The sequence below is a fragment of the Somniosus microcephalus genome, chromosome 14 (genome assembly GCF_052327205.1).
Source record: "Somniosus microcephalus isolate GS21.2 chromosome 14, FLI_Smic_1.0, whole genome shotgun sequence".
Taxonomy (NCBI): domain Eukaryota; kingdom Metazoa; phylum Chordata; class Chondrichthyes; order Squaliformes; family Somniosidae; genus Somniosus; species Somniosus microcephalus.
In genome coordinates, this window is record NC_141000.1 from 4,942,085 (window position 1) to 4,968,638 (window position 26,554).

The window sequence follows — 26,554 nt, forward strand, 5'->3', positions numbered from 1 at the left end:
GAATTCAGTTTTTTTAAATCTGCAAATAAAAAGCTGGTCTCAGTAAAAGTGACCATGAAGCTGTCGGATTTTCATAAAAACCCAACTGGTTCACTGATGTCCTTTAGCGAAGGAAACCTGAAGTCCTTACCCGGCCTGGGCCTACATGTGAATCTGGTCCTACACTAACATGGTTGACTCTTAACTGCCCTCTGAACTGGCCTAGTGAGCCACCCAGTTGTATCAAAGGCCGACCATCCCCGTCTCAGGGCAATTAGGGATGGGCAATAAATGCTGGCCTTGCCAGCGACGCCCACATCCCAGGAATTAATAAAGTAAAATGTGTCAGTAAGAGCAGGTTTATGCCTGCACAGGTACACTGGACATATTTCCTAACGTTGTAATCTCTGTTTGCCCAGCTGGAGTTGGTAAAAGGGGAAGCTCAATGAGCAGTGGGGATCTTAAAAAGGAAAGTGGTTTATTGCATATTCATTTATTTTAAATTCTGTTTTGTCGGCACCTTTTTAGTGCTGACTTTTGTTCTTTAGTCAGTTTGGCTCAGTTGGTTAGAAATAGTGCCATGGGATCTTTTACGTCCACCTGAGAGAGCAGACACGACCTCGAGTCAGAAGGTTGTGGCTTCAAACCCCACTACAACCTTGAGCACATAATCTATCAGGTCAATACTGAGGGAGCACCGCACTGTCAGAGATGCTGTTTTGCAGATGAGATGTTAAACCGAGGCCCCGTTTACCTGTTCAGGTAAACATAAAAAAAGACATCACTATCCAAAGGAAGAGCAGGAAATTCTCCCAACAACAAAAACTTGCATTTCTATGACGCCTTTACCACAGTAAAACGTCCCACGGTGCTTCAGAAGAGCATAACCAGACAAAAACTGACACTGAGCCAAAGAAGGAGACATTGGGGGGAATTTTGCCAGCCCTGGGGAGGCGGGTTTGGAGGCGGGACTAACGGGAAAATGGCAGAATCTGGGGGCGGGTGCCCAACCCGCCTCCATGCCATCTTCCCAGGAGGCAGGTAGCCGACCTGCGCCGGGTCCCGCCTCCCGGCGGGACGGGGATTAGTGCCAATTAACTGCCTGTTAACAGGTAGTTAACAGGCAGATTTTTGGCTAATCCCTATTTTGAGCCCTGAAGTGTGGGCTTCCCGACGGCTCCGAACCTCGCCAGGGTCAGCGAGGCGGGCCGTCGGACTGCGGGGGTCAGAGGGGCCGAGATGTCCGGTGTTCAGGTGAGTGATGGGTGCATGTGTGCAGAGGTAAGTGTGTGAGGTAAGTGTAAAGTGTTTTAATAAGTTTTACTTACCTTTACTTTCTCCTGCAGGCTTCCTTCCTTCAGGTCTCGGGAGTCCCTCAGCTCACCGGCACAGAAAGCAGAATGGCCGCTGAACTGTCAAAAGCTGCAGCCTCTGCTTTCTGGTCTGGAGAGCTCTCTAACTGAGTCTGAGTAGAAGGACTCAAGTTAGAAGACAGATTGTCAGTGTTTGACAGCTTCACAGAGCCATCAAACGATGACATTTCATCTGTCAAAAGCTCTTGACAGATGAAATGTCACTCGCTGACGTCACCTGTAACCGGCTTTCCCTTAATTGGCCTGCTGAGCCCGCTGGGCGGGCTTAACAAGGTCAATCAAGGGAAAATAGCGTGGGTTGGCCACAAGTCGATGGAGGCGGGACTACAACCCAACAAGTGGGAGTCCCGCCTCCAAAAGCTCCCCATTGACAAAATCCAGCCCACTAGAACAGGTGACCAAACGCTTGGTCAAAGAGATAGGTTTTCAGTAGGTTTTAATCTTTTCAGACATTGACTTGGCTTGTATTCACTTGAGTTTAGAAGGTTGAGGGGTGATCTAATCGAGGTATTTAAAATGATAAAGGGAGAGAGAGAAACTATTCCCTCTGGTGGGGAATCCAGAACAAGAGGGCATTGTAAAGTCTGTGGGTTGTGCAGTTAATAAATACACAGACTTCAGAAGTAACAAACAAAACAGGTCTTTACTATTCGAAGGTCCGGGCGAATCTGCCCAATAACTCCTGGCACAACACTTATATACTGGTGTGGTCACTATCGGTATTACAGTATACAGAAGCCAAACAAATAGTGCCACACCTAAAGTAGTTCCCTTAAAGGTGAACGGTTACATTCAATAGTTCCCTTAAAGGTAGACGGGTACATACACTACAGGCATGATCTTAAAATTAGCGCTAGGCCGTTCTGGAGTGAAATTAGAAAGGACTTTCTCACACAGTGGGTAATGGAAATCTGGAACTCTCTCCCCTCAATGGCTGTGGATTCTGGGGTCAATGAGATCGATGGGTATTTGTTGGGTGAGGGTATCAAGGGATATGGAGGAAAGGCCAGGAGATGGAGTTGAGGTACAGATCAGCCCGTGATCTAATTGAGTGGTGGAACAGGCATAAAAACACCTCTTATGTTCTTATAAGCAGCTAATCTAGACTATCCAGTACTGAGGGAGTGCTGCACTGTCAGAGGTGCCGTCTTTCAGATGAGATGTTAAACCGAGGCCCCGTCTACCCTCTCAGGTGGACGCAAAGGATCCCATGGCCACTATTTGAAGAAGAGCAGGGGAGTTATCCCCAGTGTTCTGGACAATATTTATTCTTCAATCAACATCACTAAAACAAATTATCTGGTCATTTATCTCATTGCTGTTTGTGGGATCTTGCTGTACCCAAATTAGCTGTTGTGTTTCCCACATTACAACAGTGACTACACTTCAAAAGTACTTCATTGGTTATAGAGCACTTTGGGACGTGCTGAGCTGGTGAAAGACAAGATAGAAATTCAAGTTTTTCTTTTATTTCCTTTTTAATAACTGTTTCGGGATTCTAAGTAAATATAAGCGATTCCAGGGGTTGTACTTATCCTTGTCTGTATATGTTTATCTCCTCTCCCTCGTACATTCTCTGAGCTAGATTCTCTTTCTGAAGTCAAAAAAGGTTTAAAATGTTTATGTGAAAATTCAGTGGCAAAAGAGCTTTGTAAATTCATCTTCCATTTTGTTTTGGGAAAATGAACTGAACGGTTTTTATACAGTGAGTAAAGACATCATTTGGCTTCCACTGAGGAAAAATACATTTCCTGTGAACAATGATAGTTTAGAATTCTATCCAGCAAGAAAAGGTAGTACGCATGTTCTAAATGACTGTCTGTATGGCTCACTCTGCCACACAGTCAAAGCCAAGCACTTATTATGGCTTCAATGTGAAACTTTATCTGAACAAAGCTCTTAAAATTCATCCCCCAGCTGCTTCTCAAATCATTTAGTAAAATAAAGGAAATCAGACACCGTGTGACAGCGGGAGGACAGACACCGTACCGCGTACACTGAGAGAGCCATTCTGAAGCATGAAATAATGCACCTGCTCAGACACAACCATCCAGGAATTATGCGTCACACTTACTGATTGGCTCAAGTCATTCCTAAAAGAGCAACAAATTAGAACTCAGTAGCTAGAGGATGTAATGGGTCAAAGGTTCTGAGTGAGGGTTCTCAACCCTCCCGGCCTGGGCAGGAGTCTACGCAGATCGGCGGTCCCACTCCCGAGCTCTGCTCTTGGCAACGTGGGAGACAGGTTTATTGTAACGCCAACTTGCGCATGCGCATCGGCACTACGTCAGATGAGCTGTTTGAGCTAAGCCAAACATTACAGTCCTCAATTGTTGGAGTGTGTTTTTAATGGGGAAGATCCCGAACATGATTCCAGAGATGGCAAGGCCCAGCTGATTCTATTCCAAGAATTACATAGAATTTACAGCACAGAAACAGGCCATTCGGCCCAACGGGTCCGTGCCGGCCTTTATGCTCCACACGAGCCTCCTCCCACTTAGCTTATCTCACTCTAGCAGCATATCCTTCTATTCCTTTCTCCCTCATGTGTGTATCTGGCTTCCCCTTAAATGCATCGATACTATTCGCCTCAACCACTCCCCGTGGCAGCGAGTTCCACATTCTCACCACTCTCTGGGTAAAGAAGCTTCTCCTGAATTGCTTGTTGGATTTATTAGTGACTATCTTATATTTAAATAGGAGCAGGAGTAGGCCATACGGAGCAGGCTCGAAGGGCCATATAGCCTACTCCTGCTTCTATTTCTTATGTTCTTATTTTTGACCAATAACATTCTGATGCAGATGTTATTGGGGAAAGTTTAAGAACTGAAAGGCAGAAGTGTTGATGGGAGAGATGAAGTGTGCCTGATGGAGCAGGGACAGGAACTACTGGGATACCCAAGACCTGGGATCATTGAGTTATGAAGGTGACAATGAAAAGAAAAACTGTGAAAGATAGCTATTTTTAGCCTTTAAAAATAGGGTACATAAGTGCAGTGGTTATATTACTGGGCTAATAATCCAGAGAACATAAGTTCAAATACCACCAAGGCAGTTTGAGAATTTGAATTTAGTTTAAAAAGTCTGGAAATCCAGGACAGCCCTCTCATCCCAGGAATCAATCCAGTGAACCTTCGCTGCACCGCCTCCGAGGCAAGTATATCCTTCCTTAGATAAGGAGACCAGAACTGTGCCCAGTACTCCAGGTGTGGTCTCACCAAGGCCCTGTACAATTGTAGCAAGACTTCCTTACTCTTACACTCCAATTCCCTTGCAATAAAGGCCAACATGCCATTTGCCTTCCTTATTGCTTGCTGTACCTGCATGCTAGATTTCTGTGTTTCCTGTACGAGGACACCCAAATCTCTCTGAACACCAACATTTAATAGTTTCTCACCATTTAAAAAATATTCTGTTTTTCTATTCTTCCTACCAAAGTGAGAAACCTCACATTTCCCCACATTATACTCCATCTGCCACCTTACTGCTCACTCACTTAACCTGTCTGTATCGCTTTGCAGGCTCTTTGCATCCTCCTCACATCTTACTTTTCCACCTAGCTTTGTATTGTCGGCAAACTTGGATACATTGCTCTCGGTCCCTTCATCTAGGTCATTAATATAGATTGTGAATAGCTGAAGCCCAAGCACTGATCCTTGCGGCACCCCGCTAGTTACAGCCTGCCAACCTGAAAATGACCTGTTTATCCCTGTGTTTTCTGTCTGTTAACCAATCCTCAATCCATGTTACTATATTACCCCCAACCCCATGAGCCCTTATCTTGCTCAACAACCTTTTATGTGGCATCTTATCGAATGCCTTTTGGAAATCCAAATATACTACATCCACTGGTTCCCCTTTATCTACCCTGCTAGTTACATCCTCAAAAAACTATAGCAAATTTGTCAAACATGATTTCCCTTTCATAAAACCTGCTTGACTGCTCTTGAAGTAGCATGAAACCATGTTGACTCTGCCTAATCATGTTATGATTTTCTAAGTGCCCTGTTACCACTTCCTTAACAATGGATTCCAGCATTTTCCAGCGAGTGCAGTCCTACTCAGCTGGACAATGGAGGCGAGGCTTTGGAGGAGGATGGCGTGGTCAACCGTGTCAAAGGCTGCAGACAGGTCGAGAAGGAGGGATAGGTTACCACAGTCACATCACATAGGATGTCATTTGTGACTTTAATAAGAACCATTTCGGTACTGTGGCGGGGTCGGAAACCTGATTGGAGGGGATCAAACTTGGAGTTCCGGGAAAGATGGGCACGGATTTGGGAAGCGACAACACGTTCAAGTTCTTTGAAGAGGAAAGGGAGGTTGGAGATGGGGCGGTAATTTGCAAGGACGGAGGGGTCAAGGGTGAGAGTTCTTTGAAGAGCGGAGTGATGACGGCAGATTTGAGGGAGAGGGGGACAGTATCTGAGGAGAGGGAACCATTAACAGTATTAGCTAACATGGGGGTCAGGAAGGGAAGTTGGGTGGTCAGCAGTTTGGTGGGAGTTGGGTCGAGGGAGCAGGAAGTGGGTCTCATGGACAAGATGAGCTCGGAGAGTGCACGAGGGGAGATGGGAGTGAAAGTAGAGAAAGATGTGAGTTCAGGAAGAATTGTGTCCTGCTCTATATTTGGGTGTGTTAGCCTCTCCGTGTCACTTATTGTTATTTATTATGTCACAGCACAGATGCTGTAGTCATGTGTACAAGGTGCAGTGTATCTGCCAGTTGTGTAAGCTCATTGTGTTGGATGTAACACATAATGAGTGTTTTTTTAAATCGCAATCCCGATGGGCAGCTGTTGCTTTCTACCTGAATGTACCTGATTCTACCTGAATGTACCTGATTCTACCTGAATGTACCTGATTCTGCCTGAATGTACCTGATTCTGCCTGAATGTACCTGATTCTACCTGAATGTAGCTGATTCTGCCTGAATGTACCTGATTCTACCTGAATATACCTGATTCTACCTGAATGTAGCTGATTCTACCTGAATGTACCTGATTCTACCTGAATGTAGTTGATTCTACCTGAATGTACCTGATTCTACCTGAATGTACCTGATTCTGCCTGAATGTACCTGATTCTACCTGAATGTACCTGATTCTACCTGAATGTACCTGATTCTACCTGAATGTAGCTGATTCTACCTGAATGTAGTTGATTCTGCCTGAATATACCTGATCCTACCTGAATGTACCTGATTCTACCTGAATGTAGCTGATTCTACCTGAATGTAGCTGATTCTGCCTGAATGTACCTGATTCTGCCTGAATGTACCTGATTCTGCCTGAATGTACCTGATTCTGCCTGAATGTACCTGATTCTGCCTGAATGTACCTGATTCTACCTGAATGTACCTGATTCTGCCTGAATGTACCTGATTCTGCCTGAATGTACCTGATTCTACCTGAATGTACCTGATTCTGCCTGAATGTACCTGATTCTACCTGAATGTACCTGATTCTGCCTGAATGTACCTGATTCTGCCTGAATGTACCTGATTCTGCCCGTATGTACCTGATTCTACCTGAATGTACCTGATTCTACCTGAATGTACCTGATTCTGCCCGTATGTACCTGATTCTACCTGAATGTACCTGATTCTACCTGAATGTACCTGATTCTACCTGAATGCAGCTGATTCTACCTGAATGTACCTGATTCTGCCTGAATGTACCTGATTCTACCTGAATGTACCTGATTCTACCTGAATGTACCTGAGTCTACCTGAATGTACCAGATTCTACCTGAATGTACTTGATGTACTCAGTGTCTCCTGGTCCTTTCTTTAATTAATTCTCAGGATTTGGGTGTTGCTGGCAAGGCCGGCATTTATTGCCAATCTTTAGTTGTCCTGAACTGAGTGTCTCGCTGGGCCAGTTCAGAGGGCAGTTAGAGGTCAGCCACATTGCTGTGAGACTGGAGTCACGTATAGGCCCAGGCCGGGTAAGGACGGCAGGTTCCCTTCCCTAAAGGACATCAGTGAACCAGTTGGGTTTTTATGAGAATCCGACAGCTTCATGGTCACCTTTACTGATACCAGCTTTTTATTTCCACATTTTTAAAAAACTGAATTCAAATTCTCAAACTGCCCTGGTGTGATTTGAACTTGCGTTCTCTGGATTACTGGTCCAGTAATATACTGTACTCCCTAAGAACCACATTGAAGGAATTGATGCTGTAATGAATGGAAGCTTCTGCAGCCTACATTTTCCTCAGTGGCCTGCCTTGCGGGATTGGGACAGGCTGTTCAAGGAGCTGTGTCTGAAAACTCTCTCAATATTGGTGACAGCGCTCGTTTAGGGAGCTGCATCAGATCTGGTTAGGGAGGAGATCGCATTCAATGCATGAATTGGCATCTTAGTCTGTGAATATTCTGTGTTCGCATCGCAGCATTGCATCATCACTCGGGACACACCCAACTGCTGTGTGTAGAAATAACAATTCATACCTTCTGTTGAAACACATCACCTTCTAATGTTCAAGGTGACTGTCAAATGGGATAACCCTTCACCTAGAAACACTATCTGGTAAGATTATGAATAGATTTCTACATCTTTAAAAAGTTGATTTATGAACATCCAAAGGTTTCCGATTATTTCCCGTGTTTATCTTTATTGGAAAATGCAGTATTTTTTTAATGCAGCAAGATTGCAGGACAGTGCGGTGCCACAGTCTGTAATAGATGTCCACTGTCTGGCCAGTTTGGCTAGCATTTATGCTAAGGATCCTACACAGTGATTCAGCTATTGATCCCTTGCACTAAGTTCTCTCCATCGCCCTGCAGTTAATGCTTGTTGAGCATTATTCATGGGCAGATGAAGTCAGAATCTCCAATGATATTCAGACCTATGAGAGCAGGTGCTGATGGTGATGTAAAGGGCTATTAGCATAGTGGTTCAGCATCTTGTGCTGCTTGCCTTTCTCTTGGGCATGGTGCCGCTGTTGGAGGTTTTTGATGGTACGTCTTTGCTGTTTGTTTTGTGTAGATCTGTGTTACGCTAGCTGCTTTCACCGATTGAACGCAAATAGAACGTTACCTTTGAATAATAATTTTCTAATTGGAGTGAGTCCTGATTTTTGTGGGGCCAGATGGGGCTGTCTAGCAATGTGCCCGTCGAGCAAAGGTGCATTGTGAGCTCACTGACTTTAGAGGTGTTATTGTTGTTTGTCTGTTTCATGCGATACTAGGAGCGTCACGAAGCCTTGATGCGTCGCACTTTAGAACGTAACCAGCAGCTAGAGCAACGGCAGAAGAGATGGTCGTGGGGAGGAGCAGCATCTGCAGGGACCGGAACTCGAGACGGTGAGTGAAAGGGCACAGACTGCATTGCAGCTTCTACAACAGTACAAGTGTGTGCTTCTTCTGTGAGAGAGAGAGAGAGAGAGAGAGCCTCTGTGCTCCAACATCACTTGAGCTTTGTGTCTATCTATGCAGCAGTTGATTTTAGGAAGCAGAGCAGGCCACTCGGTTTTATAAAGTAGAAATTTGTTACGGTGCGTTTCCTCTCCTCCCCTCCCCACCTCCCTGCCCCCCTCTCCATTCTGTTTATTTCCATGTAGACCTCTTTTCTTTGCTCACGGCATAACATTCAGCTTTATCACACCATCTGTGGCGAATGTTGCTTTGATTCAAATAAAGCCTCAGTCCAATGAAAGAAAAGAAAAAATTGGGGGAAGCATTAACTGCAAGAAATACCTGGCTCTCAGATAACTAAAAATACTGCTGAGCACATATGGGCCAGATATATTAAAATGTATCTGCAGAGCCTGGGTTAATTATTATTAAAGATGAGTCTCCCTCAGGAACATTTTTTAACAGGATGAATTTTTGAGCCTGTTTCTGTAGGCCTGTTGTGTACAAAGGCTGCATTTCTGAAGCAATTAATCAATGATTGTGTTAGAATGCACCGGAATTACACGGAGGGAATTATGTTCAGCGTTTGCTCAACGTGTTTAATAAGAATTAGACACAGTTTGAGCTTGGAAGTGAAAGCCATGACAGCTGTAAAAGCCTGAGTGCTGCTGCAATATCCTACGCAGTATTTCTGCCACATAAATAGATCGATTTTCCATTCCCTTGAAGTAATGTTCCTGAATCTGCGCCTGAAAGCACATTTTGCTGATGAATAAAATATACCGCTTTGAGCCAGAAAGCTACATTTTAGGTGAATTAGCTGTGAGGTGCTGGGGGTTAACGAGACACGGGCCTGCTCTGAGAAATGCAACATGGTGCAATCAATCCTAGCGTGTGAGGGCATGGGAGATGGCTCTTAATTACCTGCCGTGCACTGTCAGTTGAAATGTTTTCTTTTTACTATTTGCTGTAAGCAACAAAACTGTTCCGCAGCCGACTGATGCGCTTTATTCCGATTCTGTGTCATGTAGGTGAATCGGAAAATAGCCCACCCCCTCCTATAGATTTAGCAGCCAACACCTACTTTCCTTCAGAGCCTGTGGCCTTTGATGCTGCTGCTTCCGTTGCTGGTATTTGGGAAAATTACTATACCTTGATGTTTTTTTTAACATTTCGAGTGTGTTGCCCACTTGTCTAACCGATCTGTTTTACCCACCCACTGTCCCAATGGTCTTTGCTCTTTATATTATTACTGCTTGATGTGTGGATATTTTGGGTAATTTTTGTGTGTTTCCTCATTAATCTTTCCCTCAGTAATTGGCAAGCATGGTTATATTATTTTTGACAGGCGCGCTACATTTCTTTTCCCAGCACTCGAGTGAGATTGTATGCTATGAGACTGTTATGCCTGCATGTCTATGCGATGTACAGCTTGGTTTTTAAAAAAATCTCTGTTGCCCTTTGGTGTCACAACGAAGATTTATGAACCGCCGATCTAAATGTAAATGTCCTTGCTACCTCTCTCCTTGCAGTGGCTGACAGACTTTCAGCTTCTGCTGTGAATCTTCCCAAACAAATGGAGTCACCGGCCAGCAAGCTTCTGCCCTCCTCTTCAGCAGCAACCCCACATCCCCCTGAAAGAGGCAAGTGATTATCCTGCTGGGCATTGCGCGTGGTCCTTGTGGGGTGTGCATCTGAGGCTTTATTACCTTTACCTTTCTCCTCTATCTGCCACGGTGCCGTGCGCACACGCTGCCTTTATTGCATTACTGCCATAAGATGTCAATGATCTAGTCAAATGCCAATTTGGACAGCAGCAAGCAGGAAAAGTAGAGTTTCCAAATGTTGGGAGTTGTGAGTTTCTGGGTATGTCGACATATCTGCCCAATGGATATATTAAAAGCGGATTTAAATTTAAGGTGAAATGTTATTGTTCCTACTCAGGTTTTGTTGCAGTGTCTGCATTGCGTGTACAAGAATGCAAAGTGTCTTCCGTGTTGGGCGACTGCACCAAGTGCTCTTGTCCAATGATTCCAGTTGAGACGTGGAGCAGGCCATGTAATGGTCGTTGGGTAGAATTCAGCACAGAGCAATAGAACGTGGGCTTGGGATTCATAATTCCCCATCGGGTGAGCTGCGAGTCACAGACAGAGTACCCGCACAGGGGAGGGCAATTGATCGAGGCTTCTGGCACTCATGGAGTTGAGGTACAGATCAGCCATGATCTGATTGAATGGCGGAACAGGCTCGAGGGGCTGAATGGTCGCCTCCTGTTCCTATGTTTGTCATTCAGGGTTTGCTCTGACTTGGCCAACGGTGCATGGTAGAGGTGAACCAAAGAAGAGGATTAATATTTGACCAAATACATTGAAAACCAAGCAATATTCAATGAAGGCATGTTTACTTTTAAGTCTACATATCCATCACATCTCAACAACTGAACGTTCAATGTCAAAACAGAACAATAAAAATCAATGGATTCTATATCATCAACTTTGCGTTATATTTTGTAGGTAGTTATCTAACGCAGTTTTGTTTAAGCTCAGCTTGATGTGGGTATCTGATAACCATATTCTAATTCTATTCCTTACACTTCTCCTTCCGCACAATGTGCATTTAATCCACCGTCAAGACAGTGAACGTGGATCCAGTCAATGGATTCCAGCCACTGTTACTCTGTTACCTGCTGATAAGAGATAGATTACAGAAGGCCTGACCTACTTGTCCAATCACTGCCTTTGCTCCTTTGGTTGGCCTCAGCCTTCACTGCCTTTCTCTGAATTGGTGACTTATTGTGTGGGACTCACGGCCACAAATTCCTTTCATGTCACATTGGGCTATCTCGAGTTTGAAGTTTTTAAGATAACATGAAATTCGAGAGAATATGACTACACAATATCGCTTTTTTTCCCTTTAGGAATAAATACCTTTTTTAAGATTTGTAATTTTCAAGGAGCTAACAAAACAGTGACTCCTTTGCTTCTATCCCTTTATGCGCTGATTACTGAACGAGCTTTGTGTATACTCTTTAGCAATAAATTAAGAAGTAACGAGGGTGAAATTGGTCTCGGCCGGCAGAGCGAAACGGGCGGACCGGCGGTCAGCGGGTGGGAAATCTTACGGGTGTAAAGCGGGCCGCCGATTCGCTATTGGCTGATTTGCGCGACTGCCCAAGACCACATTCACCCCGCCCCCACTCGGGGTCGCCAACTCTGGTTGGTCATCTTCCTGGAGGTTTTATCACATGACCTCCAATCGCCCCGCCCCCCCCCCCACTCCCGCCATTGGTCGCCCAACATGCCCATCTTCATGGTGCCCCGCCTTCCCACATTCCTTATCCGATTGGATGATTCCTCACTGTCAGTCAACAACTTTTTTCCCCATGTCTGATATTTTTATAACTAACAAAAAAAAGTTCAAATTTTTTAAAATTAAAAACACAATATTTTAACGGCCCTACGATTGTTCTCCCGGTTTGCTGGCAGTGGCAGAGATCAGTCTTCCATTCCTGGAGACTCCAGGGCATTCCTGAAGGGTTGGCAACCCGACTCCCAATACATCCAGAAATCTATATTCCCTTTCATTCTGAATAACTTGAAGAATAATGTACAAGCCGATGAGGCAGGAAGTGCTTGTGTAAGCATTTGGAAAGCAAATGATTATTGATTGACTGACTATATATTGCTTCAGGTCCCATGTAACAGCACAATCTGGGCTTCACATTTGCCAAGCACTGAATGCTGAGGCCCTGAGATCCCTCGAGTCACAGTGCGGGGGGCGAGGCCAGGACTACACACCATGATGCCCCCCCCCCCAAACCCCCCTCTGTTTACAGGGTTGTTCTAATGGCACTTCATTAGTGGGGGGGCACAGCTCTGGCGTACGCCTGGCCCGTACTCGTGGAAACACTGTCAGTGGTGCAGCCTTAGGGTGGGGGAAGGGTTGCCAAGGCCCCCAGCCCCGGCAACGAGGCTTATCGGGGGGCATTGCTAAAAAAATAATTTAAAAGCCTCTCACACCGGGTACCGAGTGAGCACCAGGAGCAGGAACTCCCTGTTTAGGAGTCACCATCCCTGGCTCTGCTCCCTGGCCGTCACTTGCCTTTTAAGGGGGATAGGCGGATGGAAGTTCCAGCAGCCAGGAAACTTCTGGAAATGGGGAAGACCCAGCACAGCAGGGGGGTCTCCATCGTTTCCCTGCAGATCGGCCAGAGTTACAGCTGGGGACCAGCAGAACGTGGAACTCGAGGCCTCAATTTCAGTTCAGCCAGATTGAGGGCATCCGTCCAAGTTGTCTCCTTCAGTTAATGAAAATGGTCTGCTACTCTTTGAAAGCTGCCTGAGCCCACAGACACAAGTTCAAGGCTCAAAGAGTCGCTCAAGCTGCGACCTGATTTTTTTTTTCCTCGGGATGTGGGCGTCGCTGGCAAGACCGGCATTTATTGCCCATCCCCAGTTACCCTGAGAAGATGGTGGTGAGCCGCCTTCTTAAACCGCAGCGGTTTAATACAACAGAATGGTTTTTCTGGGCCAATTCAGAGGGCAGTTAAGAGTCAACCACATTTGTGTGGGACTGGATTCACATAGCGGCCCAGAGTGGGTAAGGACGGCAGATTTCCTTCCCTAAAGGACATTAGGGAACCAGTGGGGTTTTTATGATAATCCGACAGCTTCGTGGTCACTTTTACTCAGATCAAATTTACAAATTTCTTTTAACTGAATTCAGATCATGGTGGGATTTGAACGCCTGTTCTCCGGAATCGGTACGCTTCCGCACCCGATGATCATTCTCAGATATTGGGAATGGTTGGTCTTTATCTAGGAACCTACTCACATCTCTACAACTAGTTAGGCCACAGCTGGAATACTGTGTGCAGTTCTGGTCGCCATACTATAGGAGGGATGTGATTGCATTGGAGAGGGTGCAGAGGAGATTCACCAGGATGTTACTTGGGCTGGAGCGCTTCAGCTATGAAGAGAGACTGGACAGGCTGGGGTTGTTTTCCTCAGAGCAGAGAAGGCTGAGGGGGGAGCTGATTGAGGTGTGCAAAATTATGAGGGGCATAGATAGGGTAGATAGAAAGGAACTTTTCCCCTTAGTAGAGGGGTCAATAACCAGGGGGCATAGTTTCAAGGTAAGGGGTGACATGAATCAGTCATTCATGAAAGAAAGACTTATGAAATAATACTGAGCGGCCTGCGGGTGGCGCTGTCCAGGGAGAGTATAAATACTCAGGCACGGGCCCAGCTTGCGCAGAACATTCTTAACAGGAACTAGTGAAGGACACAACTAGATCTCCATGTAGTAAAACAGCTGATTAAAGCTTTGTTTAACGCTTAGACCAAGTGCCTAGTAGTTTTCTTACGTCAAGGGGCAGGAGGTTTAGAGGGGATTTGAGGAAAAACTTTTTCACCCAGAGGGTGGTTGGAATCTGGAACTCACTGCCTGAAAGGGTGGTAGAGGCAGGAACCCTCACAACATTCAAGAAGCATTTAGATGAGCACTTGAAACGCCATAGCATACAAGGCTACGGACCAAGTGCTGGAAAATGGGATTAGAATAGACAGGGCTTGATGGCCGGCGTGGACACGATGGGCCGAAGGGCCTCCTTCTGTGCTGTATAACTCTATGACTCAATGACAGTGAAAGTAGACAAACACTACTTCCAAAATAATTCCTGCTTTCCTCACAGCTGGGTTTTTTCTTTGATTCTGGGATGTGGGCGTCGCTGGCAAGGCCAGCATTTATTGCCCAAGTTGAAGCAAGGTATTGAGATGAAGGAATTGGGGAGTGGGCACAGTAATCGGAGTCTGGGGTAATTGTAGGACATACAGTCAGAGGACAATGAGGGAATGTGTCAATGGACAACTATGCTGGTTTCCTATTTTGTGACAGAGCAAATAGCACATTCTTGAACTAATCTTAGAGTCGAGCGGATGTTGAAAAAGAGGTGGGATTAATTTCCAAAAGAACAATAGTTTGAAAGGCCAGTGAGAAGAAGAAATTGATAACTGTGCTTTCTGATAACCTAGTATATATACTATAATAATATAATGCACATATTGCCAGGTAACTAAGAACTGACTTCTCAGAGCAATGAGGGAAATGTGTGGGCTGATGATGGATATCTAACTGTCCAATTCTCTGTAATTTAGTGGGGAAGGTGAAACTTAAGAATTTCTAGAAATGTGTTGAGGCCAATTGTCTCGAAAACCCATTCCTTTAGATTGGTCTACACCACCTCACTTCTCCACCACACCTACCTGCCCTCTCACCATATCCCTCTCTTCGACAACAACAACTTGCATTTATATAGAAATAACAACAGAACATGCTGGAAAAACTCAGCAGGTCAGGCAACATCCGTGGAGAGAAATTTGAGTTGACGTTTCGGGTCGAACCCTTCTTCAAAACTGGAAAGAAAAGAAAATAGATTGAAGACAGGGCTGCGATCGGACAAAAGAAGTAAAAGAAGTAAAAGAGACAATAAAAGGTATTCAGAGCTAGACGAGATGGTAATAGGCTGAGATTAGGTGTGAAGTGTACTGGCAGGGCAAGAGATAGCTGCCAGGTGTGAGAGAGAAACAAAAGGAAAGGGGGGGAGGGGGGGAAAGGAGTGGAAAAATTACAAGAAAAAATGTGTAATAGGGGCTGAGGTTATGATCTGAAATTGTTGAACTCGATATTGAGTCCGGAAGGCTGCAGAGTGCCTAATCGGAAGATGAGGTGCTGTTCCTCGAGTTTACGTTGAGCTTCCGTGGAACAATACAAGAGGCCAAGGACGGTGAGGTCCGAGTGGGAATGGAGCGGTGAATTAAAATGACAGGCGACCGGAAGCTCGGGGTCACCCTTACGGACTGAACGGAGGTGTTCCGCAAAGCAGTCACCCAATCTGCATTTGCTCTCCCCAATGTAGAGGAGACCGCATCGTGAGCAGCGAATACAGTATACTAGATTGCGAGAAGTACAAGTAAATCGCTGTTTCACCTGGAAGGGGTGTTTGGGGCCCTGGACAGTGGGAAGGGGGGAGGTATAGGGGCAGGTGTTACATCTCCTCCGCTTGCACGGGAAGGTGCCAGGCAAAGGGGAAGGGCTGTTAGGGGTGATAGAGGAGTGGACTAGGATGTCTCGGAGGGAGCGGTCCCTACGGAATGCTGAAAGGGGAGGGGAGGGGAAGATACGTTTGGTGGTGGGATCACTTTGGAGGTAGCGGAAATGCCGGAGGATGATCCGTTGAATGTGGAGGCTGGTGGGGTGAAAGGTGAGGACAAGGGGAACCCTATCGTGGTTCCGGGAGGGAGGGGCAGGGGTGAGGGCAGAAGTGCGGGAGAAATAACTGGCACGGTCGAGGGCAGTGTCAACCACGGTAGAGGGGAATCCTCGGTTGTGTAAAAAGGAAGACATGTCTGAAGCACTGGTGTGGAAGGTGGCATCGTCGGAGCAGATACGACAGAGACAGAGAAACTGGGAGAATGGAATAGAGTCCTTACAGGAAGCGGGGTGGGAGGAAGTGTAGTCCAGGTAGCTGTGGGAGTCAGTGGGCTTGTAGTGAATATTGGTCGATAACCTATCCCCAGAGATGGAGACGGAGAAGTCGAGGAAGGGAAGGGAAGAGTCAGAGATGGACCATGTGAAGGTGAGGGAAGGGTGGAAATTGGAGGCAAAGTGAATGAAATTGTCAATTTCGGGGCGAGAGCAGGAAACGGCACCGATACAGTCATCAATGTATCGGAAAAAGAGGTGAGGGAGGGGACCCAAGTAGGACTGGAACAAAGAGTGTTTCACATATCCCACAAAAAGGCAGGCATAGCTAGGACCCATGCGGGTACCCATGGCAACACCTTTAATTTGGAGGAAATGAGTGGAGTTAAAGGAGAAGTTGTTCAATGTGAGAACAAGTTCAGCCAGGCGGAGGAGGGTGGTGGTGGATGGGAACTGGTCGGGCCTCTGTTCAAGGAAGAAGCGGAGCACCCTCAGGCCATCCGGGTGGGGGATGGAGGTGTAGAGGGATTGTACGTCCATGGTGAAAAGGAAGCGGTTGGGGCCAGGAAACTGGAAACTGTTAAAGTGGCGGAGGGCGTCCGAAGAGTCGTGGATGTATGTGGGAAGAGACTGGACAAGGGGAGAAAAGATAGAGTCAAGATAGGAAGAGATAAGTTCCGTGGGGCAAGAACAGGCTGAAACGATGGGTCTACCAGGGCAGTCCTGTTTGTGGACCTTGGGAAGGAGGTAGAGGCGGGCTGTGCGGGGTTGGGGAACTATGAGGTTGGTGGCAGCGGGGGGAAGATCTCCAGAGGAGATGAGGTCAGTGACAGTCTTGGAAACGGTGGTTTGATGTTCGGTAGTGGGGTCATGGTCCAGGTGGAGGTAGGAGGAGGTGTCAGAGAGTTGGCGTTCAGCTTCCGCTAGGTAGAGGTCAGTACGCCAAACAACAACAGCACCACCCTTGTCAGCGGGTTTAATGACAATGTCAGGGTTGGATCTAAGAGAATGGAGTGCTGCAAGTTCAGAGGGAGGTAGGTTGGAGTGAGTGAGGGGAGCAGAGAAATGGAGACGGCCGATGTCACGGCGGCAGTTAGCGATGAAAAGATCTAGAGAGGGTAAGAGGCCAGGGGGAGGGGTCCAGGTAGAACGGGAATTCTGCAAGCGGGAGAAAGGGTCAGTTGTGCGGGGGGAAGACTCCTGGCCAGAGAAGTGGGCACGGAGACAAAGGCGGCGGAAAAAGAGCTCAACATCGTGCCTTTAGTGTCTTTATATAGTGCCTTTAACATAGTAAAATGTCCCAAGGCGCTTCACAGGAGCGATTATCAAACAATATTTGACACTGAGCCACATAAGGAGATATTAGGACAAGTGACCAAAAGCTTGGTCAAAGAGGTGGGTTTTAAGGAGCATCTTAAATGAGGAGAGAGAGGTAGAGGCAGAGAGGTTTAGGGAGGGAATTCCAGTGTTTAGGGCCCAGACAGCTGAAGGCACGGCCACCAATGATGGAGCGATTAAAATAGGGGATGCGCAAGAGGCCAGAATTGGAGGTGCAGCGAGACCTTGGAGAGTTGTGGAGCTGGAGAAGGTTACAGAGATAGGGAGGGGTGAGGGTGGGATTTGAAAACAAGTATGAGAATTTTAAAATTGAGATGTTGCCGGACCAGAAGTCGATGTAAGTCAGTGAGCACAGGGGGTGATGGGTGAACGGGACTGGGTGCGAGTTAGGACACGGGGCAGTGAGCACAGGGGGTGATGGGTGAACGGGACTGGGTGTGAGTTAGGACACGGGGCAGTGAGCACAGGGGGTGATGGGTGAACGGGACTGGGTGTGAGTTAGGACACGGGGCAGTGAGCACAGGGGGTGACGGGTGAACGGGACTGGGTGTGAGTTAGGACACGGGGCAGTGAGCACAGGGGGTGATGGGTGAACGGGACTGGGTGTGAGTTAGGACACGGGGCAGTGAGCACAGGGGGTGACGGGTGAACGGGACTGGGTGTGAGTTAGGACACGGGGCAGTGAGCACAGGGGGTGATGGGTGAACGGGACTGGGTGCGAGTTAGGACACGGGGCAGTGAGCACAGGGGTTGATGGGTGAACGGGACTGGGTGTGAGTTAGGACACGGGGCAGTGAGCACAGGGGGTGATGGGTGAACGGGACTGGGTGTGAGTTAGGACACGGGGCAGTGAGCACAGGGGGTGATGGGTGAACGGGACTTGGTGTGAGTTAGGACACAGGGCAGTGAGCACAGGGGGTGATGGGTGAACGGGACTGGGTGAGTTAGGACACGGGGCAGTGAGCACGGGGGGTGATGGGTAAACGGGACTTGGTGCGAGTTAGGACACGGCAGTGAGCACAGGGGGTGATGGGTGAACGGGACTGGGTGCGAGTTAGGACACGGGGCAGTGAGCACAGGGGGTGATGGGTGAACGGGACTGGGTGTGAGTTAGGACACGGGGCAGTGAGCACAGGGGGTGATGGGTGAACAGGACTTGGTGCGAGTTAGGACACGGGGCAGTGAGCACAGGGGGTAATGGGTGAACGGGACTGGGTGTGAGTTAGGATACAGAGCAGTGAGCACAGGGGGTGATGGGTGAACGGGACTGGGTGCGAGTTAGGACACGGGGCAGTGAGCACGGGTAATGGGTGAACGGGACTGGGTGTGAGTTAGGACACGGGGCAGTGAGCACAGGGGGTGATGGGTGAACGGGACTCAGTGCGAGTTAGGACACGGGGCAGTGAGCACAGGGGGTGATGGGTGAACAGGACTGGGTGCGAGTTAGGACATGGGGCAGCGAGCACAGGGGGTGATGGGTGAACGGGACTGGGTGTGAGTTAGGACACGGGGCAGTGAGCACAGGGGGTGATGGGTGAACAGGACTTGGTGTGAGTTAGGACACGGGGCAGTGAGCACAGGGGGTGATGGGTGAACGGGACTGGGTGCGAGTTAGGACATGGGGCAGTGAGCACAGGGGGTGATGGGTGAACAGGACTGGGTGCGAGTTAGGACATGGGGCAGCGAGCACAGGGGGCGATGGGTGAACGGGACTGGGTGCGAGTTAGGACATGGGGCAGCGAGCACAGGGGGCGATGGGTGAACGGGACTGGGTGCGAGTTAGGACACAGGCAGCAGAGTTTTAGATGACCTCAAGTTTACGTAGGGTGGAATGTGGGAGGCCAGCCAGGAGTGCGTTGGAATAGTCATTTCTAGAGGTAACAAAAGCATGGATGAGGGTTTCAGCAGCAGATGAGCTGAGGCGGGGCGGAGACGGGCGATGTTACGAGGTGGAAATAGGTGGTCTAAGTTATGGTGCAGACATGTGGTTGGAAGCTCATTTCGGAGTCAAATACGGCACTAATGTGTGAACGGCCTGGTTCAGCCTCGGACAGTTGCCAGGGAGGGGGATGGAGTCGATGTCGATGTCGAAGAAATGGAGTTTGTGGCAGGGACCGAAGACAATGGCTTTGGTCTTCCCAATATTTAGTTGGAGGAAATTTCTGCTGTCGGACAAGCAGTCTGACCAATTAGACACTCAGTCTCTCTACCACACGTTCCCGTCCTCTCCCCACGTCCCTCAGTCTCTCTACCACATGTTCCCGTCCTCTCCCCATGTCCCTCAGTCTCTCCACCACACGTTCCCGTCCTCTCCCCACGTCCCTCAGTCTCTCCACCACACGTTCCCGTCCTCTCCCCTCACCCCTCAGTCTCTCCACCACACGTTCCCGTCCTCTCCCCATGTCCCTCAGTCTCTCCACCACACGTTCCCGCCCTCTCCCCACGTCCCTCAGTCTCTCCACCACACGTTCCCGTCCTCTCCCCTCACCCCTCAGTCTCTCCACCACACGTTCCCGTCCTCTCCCCATGTCCCTCAGTCTCTCCACCACACGTTCCCGTCCTCTCCCCACGTCCCTCAGTCTCCCCACCACACGTTCCCGTCCTCTCCCCTCACCCCTCAGTCTCTCCACCACACGTTCCCGTCCTCTCCCCTCACCCCTCAGTCTCTCCACCACACGTTCCCGTCCTCTCCCCACGTCCCTCAGTCTCTCCACCACACGTTCCCGTCCTCTCCCCACACCCCTCAGTCTCTCTACCACACGTTCCCGTCCTCTCCCCTCACCCCTCAGTCTCTCCACCACACGTTCCCGTCCTCTCCCCACGTCCCTCAGTCTCTCCACCACACGTTCCCGTCCTCTCCCCACACCCCTCAGTCTCTCCACCACACGTTCCCGTCCTCTCCCCTCACCCCTCAGTCTCTCCACCACACGTTCCCGTCCTCTCCCCTCACCCCTCAGTCTCTCCACCACACGTTCCCGTCCTCTCCCCACACCCCTCAGTCTCTCCACCACACGTTCCCGTCCTCTCCCCTCACCCCTCAGTCTCTCCACCACACGTTCCCGTCCTCTCCCCACACCCCTCAGTCTCTCCACCACACGTTCCCGTCCTCTCCCCACGTCCCTCAGTCTCTCCACCACACGTTCCCGTCCTCTCCGCACACCCCTCAGTCTCTCCACCACACGTTCCCGTCCTCTCCCCACGTCCCTCAGTCTCTCCACCACACGTTCCCGTCCTCTCCCCACGTCCCTCAGTCTCTCCACCACACGTTCCCGTCCTCTCCCCACGTCCCTCAGTCTCTCCACCACACGTTCCCGTCCTCTCCCCACACCCCTCAGTCTCTCTACCACACGTTCCCGTCCTCTCACCACACCCCTCAGTCTCCCCACCACACCTGCCTGCCCTCTCCCCACACCCCTCAGTCTCTCCACCACACGTTCCCGTCCTCTCCCCACGTCCCTCAGTCTCTCCACCACACGTTCCCATCCTCTCCCCACACCCCTCAGTCTCTCTACCACACGTTCCCGTCCTCTCACCACACCCCTCAGTCTCCCCACCACACCTACCTGCCCTCTCCCCACACCCCTCAGTCTCTCCACCACACGTTCCCGTCCTCTCCCCACATCCCTCAGTCTCTCCACCACACGTTCCCGTCCTCTCCCCACGTCCCTCAGTCTCTCAGTTGGTAGCACACTCGCCTGAGTCAGACAGTCGTGGGTTCAAGCCCCACTCCAGAGACCTGAGCACAGAATCCAGGCTCAGATGCCTTCGGATGAGATGATAAATCAAGGCCCCATCTGCCCTCGGGTGGATCTAAAAGATCCTGTGGCACTATTTCGAAGACGAGTAGGGGAGTTTCTCCCCTGTGTTCTGGCCAATATTTATCCCTCAACCAACCTCACTAAAATAGAATATCTGGCCATTATCTCATTGCTATTTGAGGGAGCTCGCTGTGTGCAAAGTGACTACAATTCACAAAGTACTTCATTGGCTGTAAAGTATTTTGGGACGTCCTGAGGTGGTGAACGACACGCTATAAATACAAGTCTTTCCTTCTTCCCCTAGTCTGCAAGTTCACAGTGACTAGCATTTGAACAGAAGGTTACCTAGCAAAGTAAAAAACACACTAGTGGAATCATAGTATCATAGAATGAGTCAGCACAGAAGAAGGCCATTCGGCCCATCGTGCCTGTGCCGTGTCCTGGAAAGAGTGATCCAGTCGGTCCCACGCCCCCGCACTTTCCCCATATCCCTGCAAATTATTCCCCTTCAAGTGTTTATCCAATTCCCTTTTGAATGTTGTTGAATCTGCTTCCTCCACCCTTTCAGGCAGTACATTCCAGACCACAGCAATTCGCTGTAATAAAAAATTCTCCTCATTTCACCTCTGGTCCTTTTGCCAATCAACTTAATTCTGTGTCCTCTGGTTACCAGCCCTCCTGGAAACAGATTCTCCCGATCTACTCTATCATAATTTTCAACACCTCCACTAAAGTTCCCCTTACCCTTCTCTGCTCTAAGGAGAACAACCCCAGCTTCTCTAATCTCATACTCATATCATCCCTCAAGGCCTTTGATAAGAGACAAGATAAAGGACCACAGTCGTGGCAATTGTGCTGGGATCATACCTGGCGGCCCCTCCAGTGCTCACCCCACCTGGAGTGTGCCCGGAGGAGGCGGGCAGAGACGCTCCTGCTGCCCCAGCTCCCGCCTGTCCCAGCTCCAGATCCTGCCTGTCCCAGGCTCTAGCTCCCGCCTGTCCCAGCTCCAGGCTCCGGCCTGCCCCAGCCCCAGCTCCCGCCTGCCCCAGCTCCGACCTGTCCCTGCTCCAGCTCCCACCTGCCCCAGCTCCGACCTGTCCCTGCTCCAGCTCCGGCCTGTCCCAGCCCCAGCTCCTGCTCCTGTCCCAGCTCCAGCTCCGGCCTGTCCCAGGCTCTAGCTCCCGCCTGTCCCAGCTCCAGGCTCCGGCCTGCCCCAGCTCCAGCTCCCGCCTGCCCCAGCTCCGACCTGCCCCAGCTCCAGCTCCCGCCTGCCCCAGCTCCGACCTGTCCCAGCTCCAGCTCCGACCTGTCCCAGCTCCAGCTCCTGCTCCTGTCCCAGCTCCAGCTCCGGCCTGTCCCAGCTCCAGCTCCTGCTCCTGTCCCAGCTCCAGCTCCGACCTGTCCCTGCTCCAGCTCCGGCCTGTCCCAGCTCCAGCTCCGGCCTGTCCCAGCTCCAGCTCCTGCTCCTGTCCCAGCTCCAGCTCCTGCTCCTGTCCCAGCTCCAGCTCCGACCTGTCCCTGCTCCAGCTCCGGCCTGTCCCAGCTCCAGCTCCGGCCTGTCCCAGCTCCAGCTCCTGCTCCTGCCCCAGCTCCAGCTCTGGCCTGTCCCAGGCTCCGGCCTGTCCCATGCAGTTGGACAATCCAGTGGCTGCCAGCCAATGAGGGGGAGGGAGGCCCAGGCTAATTCCCCGCCGTCATAACACCAGCCAGTTCCCCCTCAGCCCCCTGTGCAAGGGGGCCAATCCAAATATTTAACTAAAAAAAATCCTGCTTTCTTCAGGAGCCTGAGCGAGGGTCGTGGATTCTCCCATTCCCCTTCCCACACCCGATGGATGGAGCCCACTTTTGTCCATCTCGAGGATGATAGGCCTCATTTGAACATGAGATCAGCTAGACAAAAGAAGGCCAAGGTCCATCTAATTTACCTTCTACCGTCCTGGTAGTCACATGATAAAACATTAATGGAGTTGTTGACTAATCATGGCAATCAATCTCTATCAATGAGTCTACAACAGAGCCAGACACGAGGCGAGGAAAACCCCCAATGGTGGAGAGCTTTGGGATCCATAGGTCCAAAGTCACCTGTTCCTCCCGAGCCTGCGACTGACAGGGTAAATAGAGAAAAACTATTTCCTCTAGTGGGCATTCCCTTAAAATTAGAGCCAGGCCATTCAGAGGTGATGTCAGGAAGCACTTCTTCACACAAAGGGCAGTGGAAATCTGGAACTCTCTCCCCCAAAATGCTGTTGAGGCCGGGGGTCAATTGAACATTTCAAAACTGAGATTTATAGATGTTTGTGAGGCAAGGGTTACGGAACCAAGGCGGGTAGATGGAGTGGAGATACAGATCAGACATGATCTAACTGAATGGGGAACAGGCTCGAGGGGCTGAATGGCCTCCTCCTGTTCCCATGTTACAACACTTACCACATGTCCAGAGAGGTTAGAATGTGGAACTCGCTCCCACAGGGAGTGGTTGAGGCGAATAGTATCGATGTATTTAAGGGGAAGCTGGATAAACACATGAAGGAGAAAGGAATAGAAGGATATGGTGATAGGGTGAGATGACGAGGGGTGGGAGGAGGCTGGTGTGGAGCATAAACACCGGCACGGACCAGTTGGGCCGAATGGCCTGTTTCTGTGCTGTACATTCGATGTAATCAGCCTAGAAATTGGTCCTTGTAGCGCTAGTTTTTCAGGCGCTACTCGGGCTACTAATGCCCCAACATGGTGGGCAGGAACATGTCCGGCCGGTAGAGCGTCACTGCCATATTGAGTAAGGACAAACAAGAGGCGGCTTTACCCACACAACCCCCGACCTCCTCCCCCGACCCCTGATCCTCCACCCCCGCCCCCTCCCCGGGCCTGGCCTCCTCTGCCAATGCTCGACCCCTAACCCAGGCCCCGAGCCCCAACAACCCCCTTGCAGCGGCCCCAGCTTGGAGTCCTGTTCACCGCCGGGCTCTTCACACTTTGCCGGCAACATTACAGTGAGGCTCGAGGCCCAGTATCCAGAGAGCTTTGGGCTGCACCATTCAGGCACAGGAAGGGCATGAACTACGCACTTACCCCCACCCCCCCTCCACCAGCCCCCCAGCCCTACTGCACGTCCAAAAATGGTCGGGGCCCAATTTCTATAGATTGACCACTCGTTCATTGAAATATTGTTGCCCCAGATTAGTTTTGAATTTATTCCCTTTCAGCGCAGGCCTTGTCCCCTGGGTCTATTGTTGTTGTACTCAATTGTATCCAACCATCACCAGCAGTTCAAGATGAAGGCCCACCACCACCACCACCTCAGGGCTACAGGGGACGGACAACAATCCTTACAGGGCTCTACAGGGTAGATGCAGGGAGGATGTTTCCCCTGGCTGGGGAGTCTAGAACGAGGGGTCACAGTCTCAGAATAAGGGATCGGCCATTTAGGACTGAGATGAGAAATTTCTTCACTCAGAGGGTGGTGAATCTTTGGAATTCTCTACCCCAGAGGGTTGTGGAGGCTCAGTCATTGAGTATATTCAAGACAGAGATCGATAGATTTTTGAATATTAAGGGAATCAAGGGATATGGGGATAGTGCAGGAAAGTGGAGATGAGGTAGAAGATCAGCCATGATCTCATTGAATGGCGGAGCAGGCTCGAGGGGTCAAATGGCCGACTCCTGCTCCTATTTCTTATGTTCTTACCAAGAACGCCTATATCCCATAAAAACATCAGAAATAGGAGCAGGAGTCGGCCATTCGGTCCCTCGAGCCTGCTCCGCCATTCAATAAGATCATGGCTGATCATTGACCTCAACTCCACTTTCCTGCCCGATCTCCATACTCTGGATTCCCCACGAGTCCAAGGGCAAGACATTTGTTTTGGGCGGTGGGGCAAACCGGGCGCTGTGGGACCGGCCGCCGGTTATACACAGTGGCTGGTATTCAGCTACATTGACGGCAGTGATGGAACTGACCATCAGACGCTGCGTATAACTGGCGGCCCATCCAATACCGCAGGTTTTGCACCCCCAAAAATTAAATTTTTGTTTAAAATATTTAATGAAATGGCATTTTAATTCATTTTAAATATCTAATTAAAAAAAATGTATTTCATGTGTTGGTGTATTTTTTAGGTGATCCCCAGTCATACTTATAATAGTTCTGTACGTACGGACCTGTCAAAAGTTTGAATGGGGATTCTCTTCTTTTATTGGTTGGGCCAGCCCACGTGATCCCAGGAGCGTCTACGAACCGCCGGCGCCCCTGGGATATGTGGGGCTCTGCCCACGCGGACCCGGCGAGGCCCAGGAGCGCAATCCGCCATTCTTCCCGGGTCACCAGGTACTTGCGTAGATATTTTGCAGGTCGGAGGCGTCCGCCCGCGGGAAGTCTCCGGTCGCAGATGTTGACCCATTCTCTTTTTCAGAGGACAACCCTCTCATCCCAGGAATCAATCTGGTTGATCCCGAGAATTAACAGAATACCCCACCTGATTTCCTGAGAATCGGTTGCTGATGTGTTGTCACCTGTTTTTGAGTGACCAGCGAAGACCATTTTCCCCCTCACTGACCCCCTAGGGGTGGAGTTTCTACCCCATTTCATTCTTGTAACAGAAATTAGGCCATTGAGTGTATGTGTGTTCCTCATCATTTAAATATCAGCAGACTTCTCTAAGATTGTCCTGTCCTGTGCTGTGTGCTGGAATGGCCGTTGTTGAAAATGCTCATTGTAGCTCAGGTGTGCAGCCTCAGATTTAAGTTGCTGGCAGACAAGAAGTAACTTGAAAAAAAGTATGTAAAACCTGTCACTAACTTACTGCAGTGCTGAGTGACCTGAATCAGTCATTCATGAAAGAAAGACTTATGAAATAATACTGAGCGGCCTGCGGGTGGCGCTGTCCAGGGAGAGTATAAATACTCGGGCACGGGCCCAGCTTGCGCAGGACATTCTTAACAGGAACTAGTGAAGGACACAACTAGACCTCCATGTTGTAAAACAGTTGATTAAAGCTTTGTTTAATGCTTAGACCAAGTGCCTAGTAGTTTTCTTACGTCACTGAGTTTTCAGGTCAGTTTGGAAACGCTGCAGATTTGGATAGAATGACATCGACTTTACAGCACAGAAACACCCCATTTGGTGTCTGTGCTCCACACGAGCCTCCTCCCCAGCGACTTCATCTCAGCATATCTGCCGATTCCTTTCTCCCTCATGTACTTATCGAGCTTCCCCTGAGCAGCATGTGTCTTTTTGCATTTTGCTGAGGTGCATTTTCACAAACCCTA

At 49.4% G+C, this 26,554-nt stretch overlaps 2 protein-coding genes across 6 annotated transcripts in view; both read left to right on the plus strand.

Moving 5' to 3' along the window:
• The window catches only part of LOC147107289 (BCLAF1 and THRAP3 family member 3-like), a 397,394-nt gene that overhangs the window by 221,832 nt on the left and 149,008 nt on the right, over positions 1-26,554 (plus strand). The gene's annotated exons all lie outside the window — the stretch shown is intronic.
• The window catches only part of LOC147107290 (MAP7 domain-containing protein 2-like), a 187,961-nt gene that overhangs the window by 83,195 nt on the left and 78,212 nt on the right, over positions 1-26,554 (plus strand). For 2 of the 5 annotated variants that reach the window (XM_086006155.1, XM_086006156.1), the window contains exons 4-6: positions 8,546-8,660; positions 9,743-9,841; positions 10,244-10,354. In XM_086006155.1, the coding sequence (XP_085862281.1) occupies positions 8,546-8,660; positions 9,743-9,841; positions 10,244-10,354 (325 nt within the window). Of the gene's footprint in view, positions 1-8,241; positions 8,316-8,545; positions 8,661-9,742; positions 9,842-10,243; positions 10,355-26,554 lie in introns of those variants that run through there. The other 3 variants (XM_086006159.1, XM_086006157.1, XM_086006158.1) reach the window with 3 other exon arrangements.